Source organism: Moschus berezovskii, chromosome 18, assembly GCF_049115385.1.
Source record: "Moschus berezovskii isolate FMDL1 chromosome 18, NW_MosBer_1.0, whole genome shotgun sequence".
NCBI classification, from domain to species: domain Eukaryota; kingdom Metazoa; phylum Chordata; class Mammalia; order Artiodactyla; family Moschidae; genus Moschus; species Moschus berezovskii.
In genome coordinates this window covers 18,374,606-18,392,914 of record NC_142477.1, presented here as the reverse complement: position 1 = coordinate 18,392,914, position 18,309 = coordinate 18,374,606, and the positions used below count along the sequence as shown (strand labels likewise).

The window sequence follows — 18,309 nt, the reverse complement described above, 5'->3', positions numbered from 1 at the left end:
AAAGGAGAGAGGCCCCCGAGAGGAGAGGTGGGTGTCAGACGTGGCCCCCCAGTGCCTGGCATAATGCCTGGCACACGACCAGTGATCAGGTGAAAAACGGAGGGAAGGCAACAAGGGCAGATGTCTGAAAAGCGAGCAAAAGGTGCTTACATTCACGCACAGTTCAGATTTGAGCTTAACGACTTCCAATTAAAGGCAAAAGCGGGTACCCTTAAGAATCCCAGGAACAAGGTGCCAAAGATGATACGAAAGCCATGACAATCAGGGGGCAATGGAGCAGACAAGGCCCAGCCTTTCCCGGAACTGGTGTGAAGGCAGCCCTCTGCCCGGGGTGCTGCTGCTGTGACCCATGGCTCCCCTAGAGACCTGAAGGCACAAACAGGGCCCACAAAGAAAGCATCCCACCCTTGCTGCCCCCGAACACCGGTGTTGACAAGCACTGATGGTCTTCTTAGATCTGAGGAAGTAAGTTCACCATGAAAAGGGCAAAGGTAGCCACAGAAGAGATCTCCCTAATTAAGAACAAAAGGAACCAGAGGAATTGGACGAAGGGGTCCATGGGGTGCTAGCCACACAGGAGGATACTGGCAGACACGCTAGGGTGCGCTCGGGAAGGTGCAAGGAAGGGGCTGGGCGGGCGAGCCCACAGTCCCGGGTGAATAAACTACTTGTTTGCTGTCCCGCCTCTTAGGGTCTTTGGTACCTGACGTCTTTGCTCAGAGGATCCGAATTTCAAATCCATCCTCAAACCACATGGCTGTGGCAGGACCTTATCTGATGGAAATGTCAAGGGGAGATCAGAGCACATTTCCCACATTTCTTTGGCTATAAGAGGAAGGCAAAATATTTACCAGCATCCATAAAAAGGAAGCTCACATGTAACGTGGAAAAGGGAAGTCCACAGACACACCCCAGGGGCAGGAAGGCTGCTGAACACACAGCCGTTCCCAACCTGCTTCTAAGATCAAGAAAGGCGAAGGCTGGGTTGTCAGTTTAATTTTACACATGAAGACCATCAAGGAGGTGACTTTTAAGAGGCATTTTCACTCAACAGGACTGAAGCACAGTTTGCTTTCTTTTCTCATGACTACCTCTCACATCAGTCCCCTAATAAATCTAGCTCACAAGTGAACCCTCTGCGATGTAAAACCCATGGACACACATAGCTGATTATTGCTGCTTATTTGGGGTTATGGATTTTGAGATGAAATCATCAGATGTATACAGATATCTTCCTTTTATAACTAAAGGCTCTCTTTATTTCTAGTGTTTTTATGCTTTCAAGTCTATTTGCTTAATATCAACATTTCTACACCAATTTCCCATGGTTTGTATTTGCCTTGTGGACCTTTTTCTAACACTTCATATACTTTCATGGCGTGCTGCAGTCCATCGGGTGGCAAAGAGTCAGACACGACTTAGCAAACAGCAAAACACTTTCAAACTTCCTGAGTATTTAATGTTTTAGGTGTGCCCTCTGAAAACAATACACAGTATGATTTAAAAAAATACACAGAGACTCTTTTAACAGGTGTACTCTATTTTACATTCAGTCTGATTACTGCTGCCGCTGTTAAGTCACTTCAGTCGTGTCCGACTCTGTGCGACCCCACAGACAGAAGCCCACCAGGCTCCCCCGTCCCTGGGACTCTCCAGGCAAGAACACTGTAGTGGGTTGCCATTTCCTTCTCCAATGTGTGAAAGTGAAAAGTGAAAGTAAAGTCACTCAGTCGTGTCCAACCCTTAGCAACCCCATGGACTGCAACCTACCAGGCTCCTCCATCCATGGGATTCTCCAGGCAAGAGTACTGAAGTGGGTGGGGTACCATTGCCTTCTCTGGTGATTACTGCTATTTAGTGACAAATTGCTACATCTTGGGCTTCCCTGGTGGCACTAGTGGTAAAGAATCTGCCTGCCAATGCAGGAGATATAGGAGACGTGGGCTCAATCCCGAGGTTGGGAAGATCCCCTGGAGGAGGGCATGGCAACTCACTCCAGTATTCTTGCCTGGAGAATGGCAGAAAGGAGTCTGGCAGGCTACAGTCCACAGGGTCGTAAACAAAAGGACATGAGCGAAGCAGCTTAGCACATACACGCATGCACGCTACGTCTTATTTTGGATTTCTTACACGATTTTTGTTGTTCTTTCTTTCACTTCCATTAGGCCCATTTTCCTGAGTTTTTATTTACCTGGTTTTCTGCAGTTTTTTCTTTATACTTACGGAAAGTGGTGCTGTCTATCCTGTCTCTAATGGTCATTCAACAATGCTACCATGCACACCGGAATTTACAAATCTGAGACACACTACCTCCTGCCATACCCCTCAGGAGAGTTCTCCACCTTCCGTGTTCAGGGGCTCTAGGGCTTTGCTCCATTTACTTTGTGGGGGTTTTGCTTTGGTTTGGCGCGTCCATTTACTGGCTGCACGGGTCTTCACTGCAGCGCACAGGTGCAGCAGCTATGGTGCCCTGCAGCATGTGGGATCGTACTTCCCCAACAAAGGACCAAACCTGCATCCCCTGCGCTGGAAGGCAGGTTCTCAACAACCAGCACCAGGGGAGTCTCTGTCGCTGCTGGTCAGTCCCTCAGTAGTGTCCAGCTCTTTGTGACCCCTGGACCGCAGCACGCCAGGCCTCCCTGTCCTTCGCCATCTCCCGGAGTCTGCTCAAACTCACGTCCACTGAGTCAGTGATGCCATCCAGCCATCTCATCCTCTGTCGCCCCCTTAGTAGAGGGAAGTCTCTACCATCTTGTTTTTAACCTCCCCCCAAGTCTGTCGTCTTCGGTCTAAATGGCCAATCCTTCGATTTGCAAACACGTTTACCAATCGCTGTGCTCACTGCCGATCTCGGTCCTTTCTTCTCGTGTGCTCAGTCGTGTCCAACTCTTTGTGACCCCAGGGACTGCGGCCTGCCAAGCTCCTCGTCCATGGGATTCTCCAAGCAAGAATAATGGAGCAGGTTGCCTTTTCCTTCTCCAGGGGATCTTCCTGACCCAGGGACAGAACCCACATCTCCTGCACTGGAAGGCGAATTCTTATCCGCTGTGCCACCTGGGAAGCCCCTCTTCCTTCTCATACTTCCTTTTTATTCATTTAATTAATTCATTTAACAAACACTGCCAGACACTCAGCTGCACCACACCAGCCTTGTTCCACATGCTAGTGACAGAGACGTGAACACCACCGAGTCCCTGAACTGGTGGAGTGTATACGAGGAGGGGGCTCCCGTTACTCTGATTAAGCCGTGCACTGCAGCTCTTCTTTACACGACTGGTAAGCTCTCAAGTCTTGGTTTCTGTTTCAGCTTCACTGTTGAACTGACATCCACGGGGTGTGGAATTCCAGCTTCAGAGTTCCTTTCCCTTAGGACTCCGTCCCACCGTCTTCCAGAATCCGCAGTTATGGGTGAGAAGTCAGCTTCGAGTCCTTCTCGGGTGGGATGCTGTCATCTCTCTCTGGTGGCTGAGACCCTGCCTTTGGTGATCCTCGGGTTTACCACGTGTCTCAGGATGGATTCATCCTACAGCCTTTGGTGATCCTCGGGTTCACCACGTGTCTCAGGATGGATTCATCCTACAGCTCCTTCTGAAAACAACTTTTACCCCGGCTAGTACACAGATCACGGGAAGAGAACCCCTCCCGCCTTCACTCCTCTGTCTTTCAAAACAGAAAGCAAAAGGAGAGGCATGTTTACCAAACAGCAGCGAGCTGCAGGAAAGACCTGGGCCAGATACACCACCCCTGACAGGATCACACACACCTGACTTCCCTTTCCTTCCAGCAGCCCCCACCACGCCTACTCCTCAGGTCAGGGAGTCAACCTCAGAAAGGCTAAGAGACTTTTCCAAAGTCACACAACTGGAGAGGATCACAGTCACCATTCAAACTTCTGGGCTATGAATGAACCACACCCCTGCCTCCTATTTCTGAAGCACAAGCATTTAAAAGGAGAAGAGGGGAAAGAAACGTTGGCCCATCATTACCGACGTTCAGAGACCGCTATTCCCCCACTGACAAACTAGTCAACAGAGATCGGCACAACAAACATGGCGAAAACATCCGAGACATGTTCCTGTTTCAAGACCGTCACGTTTACCGTAGGATCCACTGTCTAAGTCACCTTTGTGCCCAGACAGTGACAGCTTCACCCTGAAATCCAAGCATCACCTCAAACATGCCTCGCTGAAGCTAAGTCATCAGAGATGGGGTTAAAACCGTAATTCAAAGCCAAACACAGAGAGATTATGGGAGAAAACGGTGAGGTCTTACCTGTGCTACTTCTTCAAAATCCTCATGACGTTTCTGCAAAGCCCTGGCCCGATGAAGCGATTTCCCTACACCTGTGTGTTTACTCAGAAATGCTTCTCCATGGTTCTCGATCCAGTCCAGCACCTACAATGAAACACAGACACACATGCCATAAAAACCATGCTGGCCTCGTTCAGTGTGAAGGGCTCTCCTTTAAAGATACAGTTCTCTTATCAAAACTCTGTAGGACGCAAGAAACAAAGGAGAAAAAAAGAAAATAACCAGACACTAAGTTGTTGAGAATTACACCTTCGGTCAGACTTCCCATCACGATTAAGAGTAATCAGCTCTTACTTTAACAAGTGCAAATCTGCTTATGTATACATGTTACACGCAATAACGATTCAGTTAAATCTCACCCCAGTTTACGTATCACCGAGCCACCCACACTGCCTGGATTTTGTGTGGGATCATGATCATTAAGACACAGAGGAGCACTTTAACTTAATGCTCAAAGCTTCACAACTCAGACAATTCTAGTTTTTAACTACTGAGTTCATGTTTTCCTGTCTCTTCTAAGAGTCGAAACATATAAATAAAACTCAAAAAACAAAACACTTAAATGCCTCTGCCCTGGTCTTTGATGATAATTTATTCCATAAACTAAGCTGTTGTGAAAGCTGAATATTTCATGAACAAAAATACATAAAAGTTTTTGACAGTTGAAGTCCTCCACACTGAAGAAAGAGTGACAGTAAAGTAAGGCAACCCAGTGTTTTTAAGGCCGCGATTGGAACTGAGCAGTTCACTGGCAGTACTTGAGCAACTCCACACAGTACCAAACAAAACATTTAGACAACATCAAAGACACATTTATCTCTTTCTGGAGAGGGGAGAACCAGCAAAAAAAACACCTCCATCAGTGATATCTTTAGCTAGAAACTTTCAGGAAAAGATATTATTAAAATACCTGAAGGAACTTGTTCATGTGTTTCGCGTGTTGCAAAAGTACCGATGGTCACCTCGGACTCGGTAATTAGTAACCATGGTAACCAAGCACACAGATTCAGACGACGTTGGACTAAAGAACCGACTGGGGCTGAGTGGCCAGGACAGTGGTCTAGAAGGCACCCTGGAAGAGGACCAGCCACTCAAGTCTGCAGGTAAACTGCAAAAGTAAAGGCACCTCAGGGTGAGGGGTGTAAGGCAGTGTCGGTAATACTGCAGTCAACTCCGTACGGAGACAGGTGGGTGCTCAATTGATCACGGTGGTCATTTCATAATGCATGCAAAAGTCAGGCCACCACAGAGCACACCCGACACTAACTTAATGCTGCCTGCCAACGGCATGTCAGCTAAAACCTAAATAAAAGTGGCCTTAATGTGAGGTTCGTGGCTATAAAACCGGTCCCTCGCCCTTTGTCACCTACACTGTAGACAGATCAGCTGTGCAGACAGACATCTAGAAACAAGCCACTGGAAAGGGCCAGAGCCCGCTGTCCAGGGACAACTGGACTTGTCCTCCTCTGCTCCACGCCAGGGACCCCTGGCCTGACTCAGGGCAGGGACCTTTCTGCCCAGAGCTTAGCAAGCTAGCAGTGCTTGTAAAGAAAATGGGCTGGGAACCTGAACAAGTCTCCAGTGGTTCTCTGTAAAGACCCTTTAGAATGAGAAGATGCGTGTGTGTGTGTGTGTGTGTGTGTGTAAAGACTCTTGTAGAATGATTAGGGGGGTATGTGTGTAAAGACTTGCAGAATGAGTGTGAAAGTGTGTGTGTGTGTATGTAAAGACCCTTGTAGAATGAGCAGGGGTGTGTATGTGTGTGTAAAGACCCTTGTAGAACGAGTAGGGGTGTATGTGGGTGTGGAGACCCTTGTGGAATGAGTGTGGGTGGGGGTGTGTGTAGACCCTTGTAGAATAAATAGGGGTGTGTGTGTAGACCCTTGTAGAATGAATGTGGGCGGGGGTGTGTGTGTAGACCATTGCAGAATGAGTGTGTGTGTGTGTAAAGACCCTTGTAGAATGAGTGTGTGTGTGTAAAGACCCTTGTAGAATAAGTAGGGGGGTGTGTGTGTGTGTGTGTGTGTGTAGACCCTTGTAGAATGAGTGTGGGTGGGGGTGTGTGTAAAGACCCTTGTAGAACGAGTAGGGGTGTGTGTGTGTGTGTGTAGACCCTTGTAGAATGAGTGTGGGTGGGGGTGTGTGTAAAGACCCTTGTAGAACGAGTAGGGGTGTGTGTGGGTGTAGACCCTTGTAGAATGAGTGTGTGTGTGTGTAGACCCTTGTGGAATGAGCGTGGGCGGGGGTGTGTAGACCCTTGTGGAATGAGTGTGGGCGGGGGTGTGTGGGTGTAGACCCTTGTAGAATGAGTTTGGGTGTGTGTGTGTGTGTGTGTAGACCTTTGTGGAATGAGTGTGTGTCGGGGTGTGTGGGTGTAGACCCTTGTAGAATGAGTGTAGACCTTTGTGGAATGAGTGTGTGTCGGGGTGTGTGGGTGTAGACCCTTGTAGAATGAGTGTGGGTGTGTGTGTGTAGACCCTTGTAGAATGAGTTTGGGGGTGTGTGTGTGTGTGTAGACCTTTGTGGAATGAGTGTGTGTTGGGGTGTGTGGGTGTAGACCCTTGTAGAATGAGTGTAGACCTTTGTGGAATGAGTGTGTGTCGGGGTGTGTGGGTGTAGACCCTTGTAGAATGAGTGTGGGTGTGTGTGTGTAGACCCTTGTAGAATGAGTTTGGGGGGGGGGTCTGTGTGTAGACCTTTGTGGAATGTGTGTCGGGGTGTGTGGGTGTAGACCCTTGTAGAATGAGTGTGGGCGTGTGTGTGTAGACCCTTGTGGAATGAGTGTGGGTGTGTGTGTGTAGACCCTTGTAGAATGAGTGTGGGTGGGTGTGTGTGTGTGCCGACCCTTGTGGAATGAGTGTGGGTGTGTGTGTGTAGACCCTTGTAGAATGAGTGTGGGTGGGTGTGTGTGTGTGCCGACCCTTGTGGAATGAGTGTGGGCGGGGGTGTGTAGACCCTTGTGGAATGAGTGTGTGTGTGTGTGTGTGTGTGTAGACCCTTGTGGAATGAGTGTGTGTCGGGGTGTGTGGGTGTAGACCCTTGTAGAATGAGTTTGGGGGGGGTGTGTGTGTGTAGACCTTTGTGGAATGTGTGTCGGGGTGTGTGGGTGTAGACCCTTGTAGAATGAGTGTGGGCGTGTGTGTGTAGACCCTTGTGGAATGAGTGTGGGTGTGTGTGTGTAGACCCTTGTAGAATGAGTGTGGGGGGGTGTGTGTGTGTGGACACTTGTGGAATGAGTGTGGGCGGGGGTGTGTAGACCCTTCTAGAATGAGCGTGGGGGGGTGTACACCCTTGTAGAATGAGCGTGGGCAGGGGGTGTGTGGGTGTAGACCCTTGTAGAATGAGTGTGTGTGTGTGTGTGTGGGTGTAGACCCTTGTAGAATGAGTGTGGGTGTGTGTGTGTGTAGACCCTTGTAGAATGAGTGTGGGTGTGTGTGTGTGTGTAGACCCTTGTGGAATGAGTGTGGGTGTGTGTGTGTAGACCCTTGTAGAATGAGTGTGTGGGGGTGTGTGTGTGTGGACACTTGTGGAATGAGTGTGGGCGGGGGTGTGTAGACCCTTCTAGAATGAGCGTGGGGGGGTGTGCACCCTTGTAGAATGAGCGTGGGCAGGGGGTGTGTGGGTGTAGACCCTTGTAGAATGAGTGTGGGTGTGTGTGTGTGTGTAGGCACTTGTGGAATGAGTGTGGGCGGGGGTGTGTAGACCCTTGTGGAATGAGCATGGGTGGGGGGGGTGTGTGGGTGTAGACCCTTGTAGAATGAGTGTGTGTGTGTGTGTGTGTGTGTGTAGACCCTTGTGGAATGAGCGTGGGTGGGTGTGTGGGTGCAGACCCTTGAGGAATGAGTATGAGTGTGTGTGTGTGTGTGTGTGTGTGTAGACCCTTGTGGAATGAGTGTGTGTGTGTGTGTGTGTGTAGACCCTTGTAGAATGAGCGTGTGTGTGTGTGTAGACCCTTGTAGAATGAGCGTGGGTGTGTGTGTGTGTAGACCCTTGTGGAATGAGCGTGTGTGTGTGTGTGTAGACCCTTGTGGAATGAGTGTGGGTGTGTGTGTGTGTGTGTGTGTGTGTGTAGACCCTTGTGGAATGAGTGTGGGCGGGGGTGTGTAGACCCTTGTAGAATGAGCGTGTGTGTGTGTGTGTGTAGACCCTTGTAGAATGAGCGTGTGTGTGTGTGTGTGTGTAGACCCTTGTAGAATGAGCGTGGGTGGGGGTATGTGTAGACCCTTGTGGAATGAGCGTGTGTGTGTGTGTGTAGACCCTTGTGGAATGAGTGTGTGTGTGTGTGTGTGTGTGTGTGTGTGTGTGTGTGTAGACCCTTGTGGAATGAGTGTGGGCGGGGGTGTGTAGACCCTTGTAGAATGAGCGCGTGTGTGTGTGTGTGTGTAGACCCTTGTAGAATGAGCGTGTGTGTGTGTGTGTGTGTAGACCCTTGTAGAATGAGCGTGGGTGGGGGTATGTGTAGACCCTTGTGGAATGAGCGTGTGTGTGTGTGTGTAGACCCTTGTGGAATGAGTGTGGGTGTGTGTGTGTGTGTGTGTGTGTGTGTGTAGACCCTTGTGGAATGAGTGTGGGCGGGGGTGTGTAGACCCTTGTAGAATGAGCGTGTGTGTGTGTGTGTAGACCCTTGTAGAATGAGCGTGTGTGTGTGTGTGTGTGTAGACCCTTGTAGAATGAGCGTGGGTGGGGGTATGTGTAGACCCTTGTGGAATGAGCGTGTGTGTGTGTGTGTAGACCCTTGTGGAATGAGTGTGGGTGTGTGTGTGTGTAGACCCTTGTGGAATGAGTGTGGGCGGGGGTGTGTAGACCCTTGTAGAATGAGCGTGTGTGTGTGTGTGTGTGTAGACCCTTGTAGAATGAGCGTGTGTGTGTGTGTGTGTGTAGACCCTTGTAGAATGAGCGTGGGTGGGGGTATGTGTAGACCCTTGTGGAATGAGCGTGTGTGTGTGTGTGTAGACCCTTGTGGAATGAGTGTGGGGGTGTGTGTGTGTGTGTGTGTGTGTGTGTGTAGACCCTTGTGGAATGAGTGTGGGCGGGGGTGTGTAGACCCTTGTAGAATGAGCGTATGTGTGTGTGTGTGTGTAGACCCTTGTAGAATGAGCGTGTGTGTGTGTGTGTGTGTAGACCCTTGTAGAATGAGCGTGGGTGGGGGTATGTGTAGACCCTTGTGGAATGAGCGTGGGTGGGTGTGTGGGTGTAGACCCTTGTGTAATGAGTGTGGGTGTGTGTGTAGACCCTTGTAGAATGAGCATGGGCGGGGGTATGTGTAGACCCTTGTGGAATGAGTGTGTGTGTGTGTGTGTGTGTGTGTGTGTGTGTGTGTGTGTAGACCCTTGTGGAATGAGTGTGGGTGTGTCTGTGTGTAGACCCTTGTGGAATGAGTGTGGGTGTGTGTGTGTGTGTGTGTGTGTGTAGACCCTTGTGGAATGAGTGTGTGTGTGTGTGGGTGTGTGTGTGTAGACCCTTGTGGAATGAGCGTGGGCGGGGGTGTGTAGACCCTTGTGGAATGAGTGTGTGTGGGTGTGTGTGTGTGGAGACCCTTGTGGAATGCGCGGGGGTGGGGGTGTCTGGGCGTGCACGCATGCGCACGCCCTCGGTGAGGGTGAGGCGGGGTCTGCACGTGCAGCCCCGCAGCAGGCGCTCAGGATGAAGACACACATCCTCTTTGTTCACTTCTGCACCTCTTGTCGACACCACACTCTGCCCATCACCCGGGATCTCAGTCGTTCCTACTAGATCCATCGGTCTGTCAGGGCAGCCTCCCAGTCCGCCTACAAGCTCCCGCTCCATCCCCTCGATGCTAGTCCCCTGAGCCACAGCCTTCCCGAGCTGCGGCTTCCTGCCTGCTCAGTGGGGATAATCATGGGGATGGGAGCTGCCAGGCACCTTATACCCCAGCGTGCCAAGCACACAGCACAGGAGCCGTCCGCACCCACAAACCACCACCTGTGGCAGCTTCCATTTCATGTCAGGTTCTTCGGGAGCGCAGGCTATGAGCATTCCATTGCTCTTTAACCAGTGCACTTAGTACATTCTTTTTTCTTTCCTGAGATTAGAGAGACCTTCAGTACCACCGTTAGTAAGTCATGCCACTTGCACCACTGACGTCAGGCTGCTGTACTGTTTATGTGACGGTCTCTGTACACATTACGGAACACAGGTTCCCCTCTCGCTCCTGAAGAAATGTCCAGTGACAGCTTCATGATGTCTCCACTTCAAAGAACGGATACAGCGAACAGAATGGGCCTCTGGGCACCAGTACAGCACCAGGCAGAAGGACAGGACCAACTCTTCATTTATCGAGCTGGAAAGAGTCAAGAGCTGTGTAACACCCACGCTACCGGCCACCTGCATGAGGGGCTAGGAGACGCCTTCTTAAAACTACAACCATAAAATATTCCGTATATTCCTCAATAGTTCTGTAGAAAGAAAACAAGGTTTGGCAAACAGCATACCTGATGAGTACTGATAATACAGACTTGACGTAAAGGCACAATTTCAAAAAGTAAAAGACAAACGCTATCCCGTAGAAAGAGCTGGAGGAAGCAAAACACAGTCTTTGTTTAAAAAAAATACGAATTTGTTTTTCTTAGCCTTCAGAAAGCATCAGTTGGAAAGAAAAGCTATTATGATCCGACCACGCAGGATTACAAATGGGCTACAATTTTTCTAGTGGTTTCTTTTAGACAGAATTATAAATACCAGGTGAAACTGTATTTCCAACAAACATAAAAGTAAATCAAAGAAGACTACAAATCCCAAGCGCATTTTGAAAACAGTGGCTGGCGATTATAAAATCAGGGACATGACTTTGCAACTGAACAAAAAAGATCATATTCAAAACCAAACTTCCCTACAAGGCTTTTGCTCCTCACAGGTTTCTCAGATGGCTGAGGAATCCTGAATGAACGCACCTGCCCAAGGAGCATCTGCAAGACAAGCTTGTAGAACTTTCCATTTAAAATATAAAAATATTTCCAATCAGGAGCTCCATCAAGGCAGGGCAGCCAGCCCTGCCCTCACTCAGCCGTCCGTGGGGGTGGCTGCCATCTCCCTGCCTTGTGACGACCTCCCCCAGAAGAACAACCAGGCCAGCAGAAGGGCAGCAGTCGGTCTTTCTTTACAGGCAGAAGAACAAGGCTGGGGAGTGGATGCCTCCTCACTGTTGCGAGGGCGTGGGGCAAGCTTGCTCCTCTGTCCTGCTGTACACTCTAACGGCACCGGGACAGTTCCAAGGCTGAGGGCACTCCACAGGGTGCCACCGGGACCAGGACACAGACAGTGGTCTCAGCGTCTCAGTCAAAGGGTCAGCCGTGCAAGATATCTTACAGATGGCTTAACTTCACTCCCTGCTTGTAATATAATTACAAGGCTGAAAGCGATGATGGCAGATACAGACCTGACCTGATCACAGGGCCCTCCGGCTCTGAATTCTGTGATGTATGTGGTGTGATCCAACCCGTCCATCCTAAAGGAAATCAGTACTGAATGTTCACTCGAAGGACTGATGCTGAAGCTGAAACTCCAATACTTCGGCCCCCTGATGGGAAGAACTGACTCATTGGAAAAGACCCCGATGCTGGGAAAGATTGAAGGCAGGAGGAGAAGGGGACGACAGAGGATGAGACGGTTGGAGGGCATCACCGACTCAATGGACATTGAGTTTGAATGAACTCCAGGAGTTGGTGATGGACAGGGAGGCCTGGCGTGCTGCAGTCCATGGGGTCGCAGAGTCGGACACGACTGAGCAATTGAACTGAACTGAACTGAACTGATGTGTGTGGCGTAACTATTACAGTGAAATGAAGCAGACACAAAACTCAACACGTCTGTGGGCTCTTGGGGACTGAGGGGACGAGGAGGAACCTTCTAGTTCCAGCAGTCACAGGGCCTGACAACCAATGGTCCCTGCCATTTCTCTATTCCTCTCCAGCAGAGCCCACAGCTCCCCATTTCTTGCATTGATGTATTTCAAAATTAGAATTAAGCTTCTTCTATAAATATAATTTACTCCTAACCATTTTTTAAAAAAAAATGGTTTCCAGGACTTCCCTGGGAAGTCTGAGAAGATCCCACATGCCAAGGAGCAACTAAACTCCTATGCCCCAAACACTGAGCCTGCACTCAAACTCCAAGAACCACAACTCCAGAGCCCACAGGCCTAGAGCCCGTGCGCCGCACAAAAGAAGCCGCTACAATGAGCAGCCTGGGTACCACAACTAGAAAGCAGCCCCTGTGTGCAGTCAAGACCCAGCACAGCCAACATAAGTGAACACATTTTAAACAACAGGTTTGGAACACTTCAAAGTAGACTAAGCCTAAGGCTCACCTGAAAAAGAAGTTTGTTTTTTTATTTTTAAAGTTTCACAGTCCAGCTACACAGAGCGAACATATGATTCAGAACCAATTGCCCTGCATTGCAAGAGCTCCTTCTGCCTAACTGCCATGAGAGCCCGGGAAGGCAGGAGCCATGCTCCATGCACAACTTCTTGGCCAGAAAGGAGCAGGGGCAGAATCAGGGCGAAAAGCCTCAGAAAGAGGCAGGCAGGCTTCTAAGCTTTTCCATCACCCATCCATCTCCTGAAAAAAATACAACGCATTCCTCCCGATATTATCCTAGCTTTAATTACATAAGTACATAAAATTTCTTAAGGACAAGAACCTCAGGGAAGGAGGCAGGAAAGAAAGGAGGTAGGTAGGTTGTTATTCACAAAGTTTCACCTCGGATGGGCTGTGCTTGGTCACTCAGTCATGTCCGACTCTTGGCGACCCCTGACTATAGCCCACCAGGCTCCTCTGTCCATGGGGATTCTCCAGGCAAGAATACTAAAGTGGGGTGCCACGCCCTCCTCCAGGGAATCTTCCCCACCCAGGGATCAAACCCAGGTCTCCTTCAGTGTAGATGGATTCTTCACCATCTGAGCCACCAGGGAGGCCCTCATCTTGGATATTCCCATCAAACTCCAACCAAACCATCACCACCAAGACGGGCTGACACCTTTAGGAATTTCCCACTTTTAAAAATTCTTAATTCGGAAATCAATCTAAAACAGTCCAAAGTTGTCCAAGAAACATCTTAATATTTCCAGATGTTATCCAGAAATAGGTCCAGATGTTATGCACAGCTTAAGTCTAGCTACTGAACTATAGATACACAAACAACTACAGAAATACACATACACACATATGCATACATAGTTAATCCCTGGGCACTCTCCCCTTAGGGCAAGGGTCCCCAGCCTCCAGGATCTAATGCCTGATGATCTGAGGGGGAGCTGATGTAATAATAAAGAAAAAAAGGTGCTTAATAAATGTAATGCACTTGAATCATCCCGAAACTGTCCCCCGACCCTGGTCCGTGGAGAGTGTCTTCCATAAAACCGGTGCCTGATGCCAAAAGGGCTGAGGCCCGCTGCCTTAGGGGACGCTGGTGATGTGGCTGGCACCCCACAGTGGGGAGACCAAGCTGCCTGGGGCTCTGTCCTCTCCTCGTCATCCTGACCCCTAAGTCCCCTGTGTTCCCACGCCCCCGCCCACTGGCTCACAGCTGCACACCCTGCCTTCCTTGTCACATCGCCTGTGGGCTCTCTTCTCCCACCCTTCTTAACCCCAAGGCTGAACTATCCACTCCTTCCAAGCTGCAGTTACTAAGGTGACTGACAGTCAAGTCTCTTCTCCAGTCCTGTGACCAAAGGCACTGAAAGCTCGCTCTGAAGCCACCAGAAAGATCAGCAGTCAGCCGCTGTCTGCTCTCGGCAGGTCCCCAATCCCTAAGCAGACATTCACTCCAGGACTCCCCAACTCTACCTGAGAAACTCTCCAGGAAAGACGGGCACTCCCCAACCATTCTTAACAGAGACGCAATCAGATCTGTGACTGCTGCTGCTGCTGCTGTGTCACTTCAGTCGTGTCCGACTCTGTGTGACCCCACAGACAGAAGCCCACCAGGGTCCCCTGTCCCTGGGATTCTCCAGGCAAGAACACTGGAGTGGGTTGCCATTTCCTTCTCCAATACGTGAAAGTGAAAAGGGAAAGTGAAGTCGCTCAGTCGTGTCTCACCCTTAGCGACCCCACGGACTGCATGACTATGGGAATGTAAACAGAAGAAGATGTTAAAGCTCAAGGTTCCTTAACGATCCTGATGAGAAAACCCATCCTTCTGACTTCAACTAACAAGCACAGGACAGGTGAGGTGCAGGGACCATCCCTGAAGAGCCAGGCCCGGAGTGGGTAGAACCCCTGGGGTCAGGCATCATCGAGGGATGTCAAAAACCGAGCTGGCAAAAGCCTAGCAGCCCGGGAACCAAGGTGGAATGGTGACTTGCTACTCTGTGGACCTGAAACCCATTTCTTTGTGTTCAAGGGGCTGAAATCTTTAATTTTTCTTTTTATTTTTATCGGAGGCTAATTATTTTACGATATTATATTGGTTGGTTTTGCCATACATTGACATGAATCCACCCCAGGTGTACATGAGTTCCCCCTCCCGAACCCCCCAGGCAAGGAAATGATCCCTCCCTTCTCCGGTCACCCCTAACTCCCCAACATTAACCATGAAGGTTCCTTCACAAACATCTCCCAGTTAGACGACGACTCCAGTGGAGGGCCAATCCTCCCCCATTCTAGAGTAAACACAGACCCTAACTCCAGATAGTCTTCAATTAGCAAAATCAGGGAATTTCCTTCATTTCTTCTTCGACTCATTCATTCACTCAACAAATACTGAGCATCTATTATCCCAGATACTTGGCAAAAACACCAGAGAATAAGACACAGCCCACTGCACCCTGGACCTTCATCCCTGTCCTCCAAGACCCCCTGACTTGCATGTTGGTCCATGATGGGGACCCAGCCTATTTCCCCACCTGGAATCTTGCTCTCACACTGCACTCATCACCCTGCAACCAGAGCCATCATTCCAGGATGAGTGGATCCCGTCCTCTCAGTTCAGTTCAGTCGCTCAGTCATATTCAACTCTGCAACCCCATGGACTGCAGCACACCAGGCTTCCCTGTCCGTCACCAACTCCCGAAGTTTACTCAAACTCATGTCCATTGAGATGGTGATGCCATCCAACCATCTCAACCTCTGTCGTCCCCTTCTCCTCATGTCTTCAATCTTTCCCAGCATCAGGGTCTTTTCAACTGAGTCAGTTCTTCGCATCAGGTGGCCAAAGTACTGGAGTTTCTGCTTTGGCATCAGTCCTTCCAATGAATATTCAGGACTGATTTCCTTTAGGATGGACTGGGTGGATCTCCTTGCAGTCCAAGGGACTCTCAAGAATCTTCTCCAACACCACAGTTCAAAAGCATCAATTCTTCGGTGCTCAGCTTTCTTTATGGTCTAACTCTCACATCCATACATGACTACTGGAAAAACCATAGCTTTGACTAGACGGACCTTTGTTGCCAAAGTAATGTCTCTGCTTTTTAATATGCTGTTTAGGTTGGTCACAGCTCCTTTCTTCCAAGGAGTAAGCATCTTTTAATTTCATGGCTGCAGTCACCATCTGCAGTGATTTTGGAGCCCCCCAAAAATAAAGTCTTTCACTGTTTCCATTGTTTCCCCATCTATTTGCCATGAAGTGATGGAACTGGATGCCATGATCTTAGTTTTTTGAATGTTGAGTTTTAAGCCTACCCGTTCTTTGCCAATCAAGTCAAAACCCACAGCCTGTGGGTTTGACCTTGATGTGGTGAAACGGGAAAGTGCTAACCCTCTGCAGGCTGGCTGAGACCACTAAAGAAGACAGAAACATTCTGAGCGCTCAACTTCACAAAACCGTCCCCTCAGTGTGTCCCAAAGCTCAGAGAAACAACTCCAGAGCCTTAGGCATGGGGGTCACTATTCCAGACCTGCCCCAACCTGGCTCTCCAAACAGACACTGCCATTTCGTCTCTCCTCTATCTCCCAGTTCCTGTCACCCAATCGTCAACCGCCTGACTTTCCACCCACCCATCCAAGACCAGCTCAATCTGCGCATCTCCCAGGAACATCTTCCTGGCCCCTGGCAAATTGGCACTTACATCGTGATATACAGGAGCCATCATCTTGATTACACGCTGTACTGCTGATGTTTGAGGGTTCAGACAAAGCTCCTTGGAACCCCTAAATCCGCTTAAGTCCTTATGGCACAGAGATGTCCCCTTAGATGGCACATGCATGGCAGGTAGACGACCCCCATGAGGGTGCCCAGTTTTATTTACTCCCCAACTGGGGAGCAACTTAATGGGCAAGATCAAGTTCATGCCTTGGCAAAATTATACCCTACAACAGGCAAAGACATAGGCGCTAACTCTGAGCATGTTATGTGCTAATTCACTGGACTATTAAACAGCCCACTCTCACTGGGCGAGTCAAAAGTGACCTAGTCAACATGTTTATCTCTCAGAATATCACACATTTAATTTCAGGTATTTATTAAAAAAAAGAAAGAAGCATGGACAAGACAAATCTAGAGTGGACTAGATCTGCTTGACCATTTTCTCCCCAGAGTATTAGCTAGTAGTCCAACAGCCACCGGGAGAAGAGTTTTTCCAAGATATAACAGCGAGGGTGACGCTCACGCACCCGAAAGGGCTGCGTTGGGACAAGAGAGGAGGACCGCGGGCTTGTTTAGGAGAGGATCTGCCAGAGGGGCTTCTGGGTGGAGTCAGCCTACTGTAGCAAAGCGGGTTTCTGGGGCCCGTTCACCTCACTCAACATGTTGAAGCCACTAAATCCACCAAGCCGAGAGGTGGGCAGACCACACCAGTGAGTGGGCGAACGGGTTTGATGGCATCCTGCTATGGCCCGCTTCCAACACTCCCACCCCACATGAAGGCGTGCAGCAGCGATGCAGTGTGTTGTTATGGTAAACTGAAGCTGGTCCTAAACTGAAACATACTGCCAGGCAGTCACACAGGGCTTCATTCATTCAACCAAACATCCACTAAGGGCTGCCCTGAGGGTAAACCAAGGGCTCAAGGAACAGGAAGACTGTGTGACCCCGAAGAAACACGACACATGTGCACGAAGCTACTGCAGTCATGGCCGACTCTGTGCAACCAGAAATGCCCCTCTGTCCATGAGATTCTCCAGGCAAGAATACTGGAGTGGGCTGCCATTTCCTCCTCCTGTCCCTCTGGTATTTCCCACCCAGGGACTGAATCCATGTCTCTTAAGTCTCTTGCACTGGCAGGTGAGTTCTTACCACTAGCACCACCTGGGAATGACCAATGGTACTTGTTTCATTTTTAAGCTAACGATGACCAAGGTTAACACTGTCTAGTAGGTAGGACGTGTGTTTGGGCAAATCTTCAGCAAGCCTTCCAGCCGCCTGCCCCACCCCCATCCTTTGATTTGGACCCAGGGTCAGTGCTCTGGGATAGCACTTCAAGCCCTCCCACCCCACAGCGCCTGACTCCCACCTCAAACACTGTCCACACAGAAATTATGAAATTGCCTTTGCTTGTTATAAAAACAAACAAACAAAAGAAAACTAACCACTAAATCAAAATTACGTGTGTTTTAAAAATCAAATGCCATCCCCTCAAGCCTTCCCTTCCTCGGTGGCAATTGCTATCAATGGTCTCGCATCTTTTCTTGCAAGAATTTTTCCACAAACGGGGGTTCCCTCTTCTGGGAGGGCTGTCTTCACAAGAACTTCATCCTTACTGCTTGTGTGGAAGCTCTTTTTCTTCTTCTTCAGTATTTACAGATGCCGCTTCATGACCCAAAGCAAGCCAACAAGACCACACGTGGGATCTCTAATTGGCTTATTATGTTTCTGTGGACTTTGACCGCTTTGGTCTTTACAAGTGTATCTTCTGCTGACGGTATCTTTCTAAAGCTCTACTATTTTCTTCGCTTATCCTCAGCTTACCTTTCCTGGCCTGTGCTCAAGACAGCAGAATTTTTCCCTGTGTGTGATTCACTTCTCGAGTTTCAGAAACACATTTTCAGTTCTGACACCCTACAGGCTCCTCTGAGGGCAGTTGCTCGCTCTGCTTCATGCTATCA

General features: G+C 49.4%; 1 protein-coding gene across 4 annotated transcripts in view; it reads right to left on the bottom strand.

The window, feature by feature from the left end:
- Positions 1 to 18,309, bottom strand: part of TRIO (trio Rho guanine nucleotide exchange factor) — a 362,249-nt gene that overhangs the window by 171,202 nt on the left and 172,738 nt on the right. For all 4 annotated transcript variants that reach the window (XM_055422254.2, XM_055422251.2, XM_055422253.2 and 1 more), the window contains exon 10: positions 4,273 to 4,395. In XM_055422254.2, coding sequence (XP_055278229.2) covers positions 4,273 to 4,395 — 123 coding nt within the window. The remainder of the gene's footprint in view (positions 1 to 4,272; positions 4,396 to 18,309) is intronic.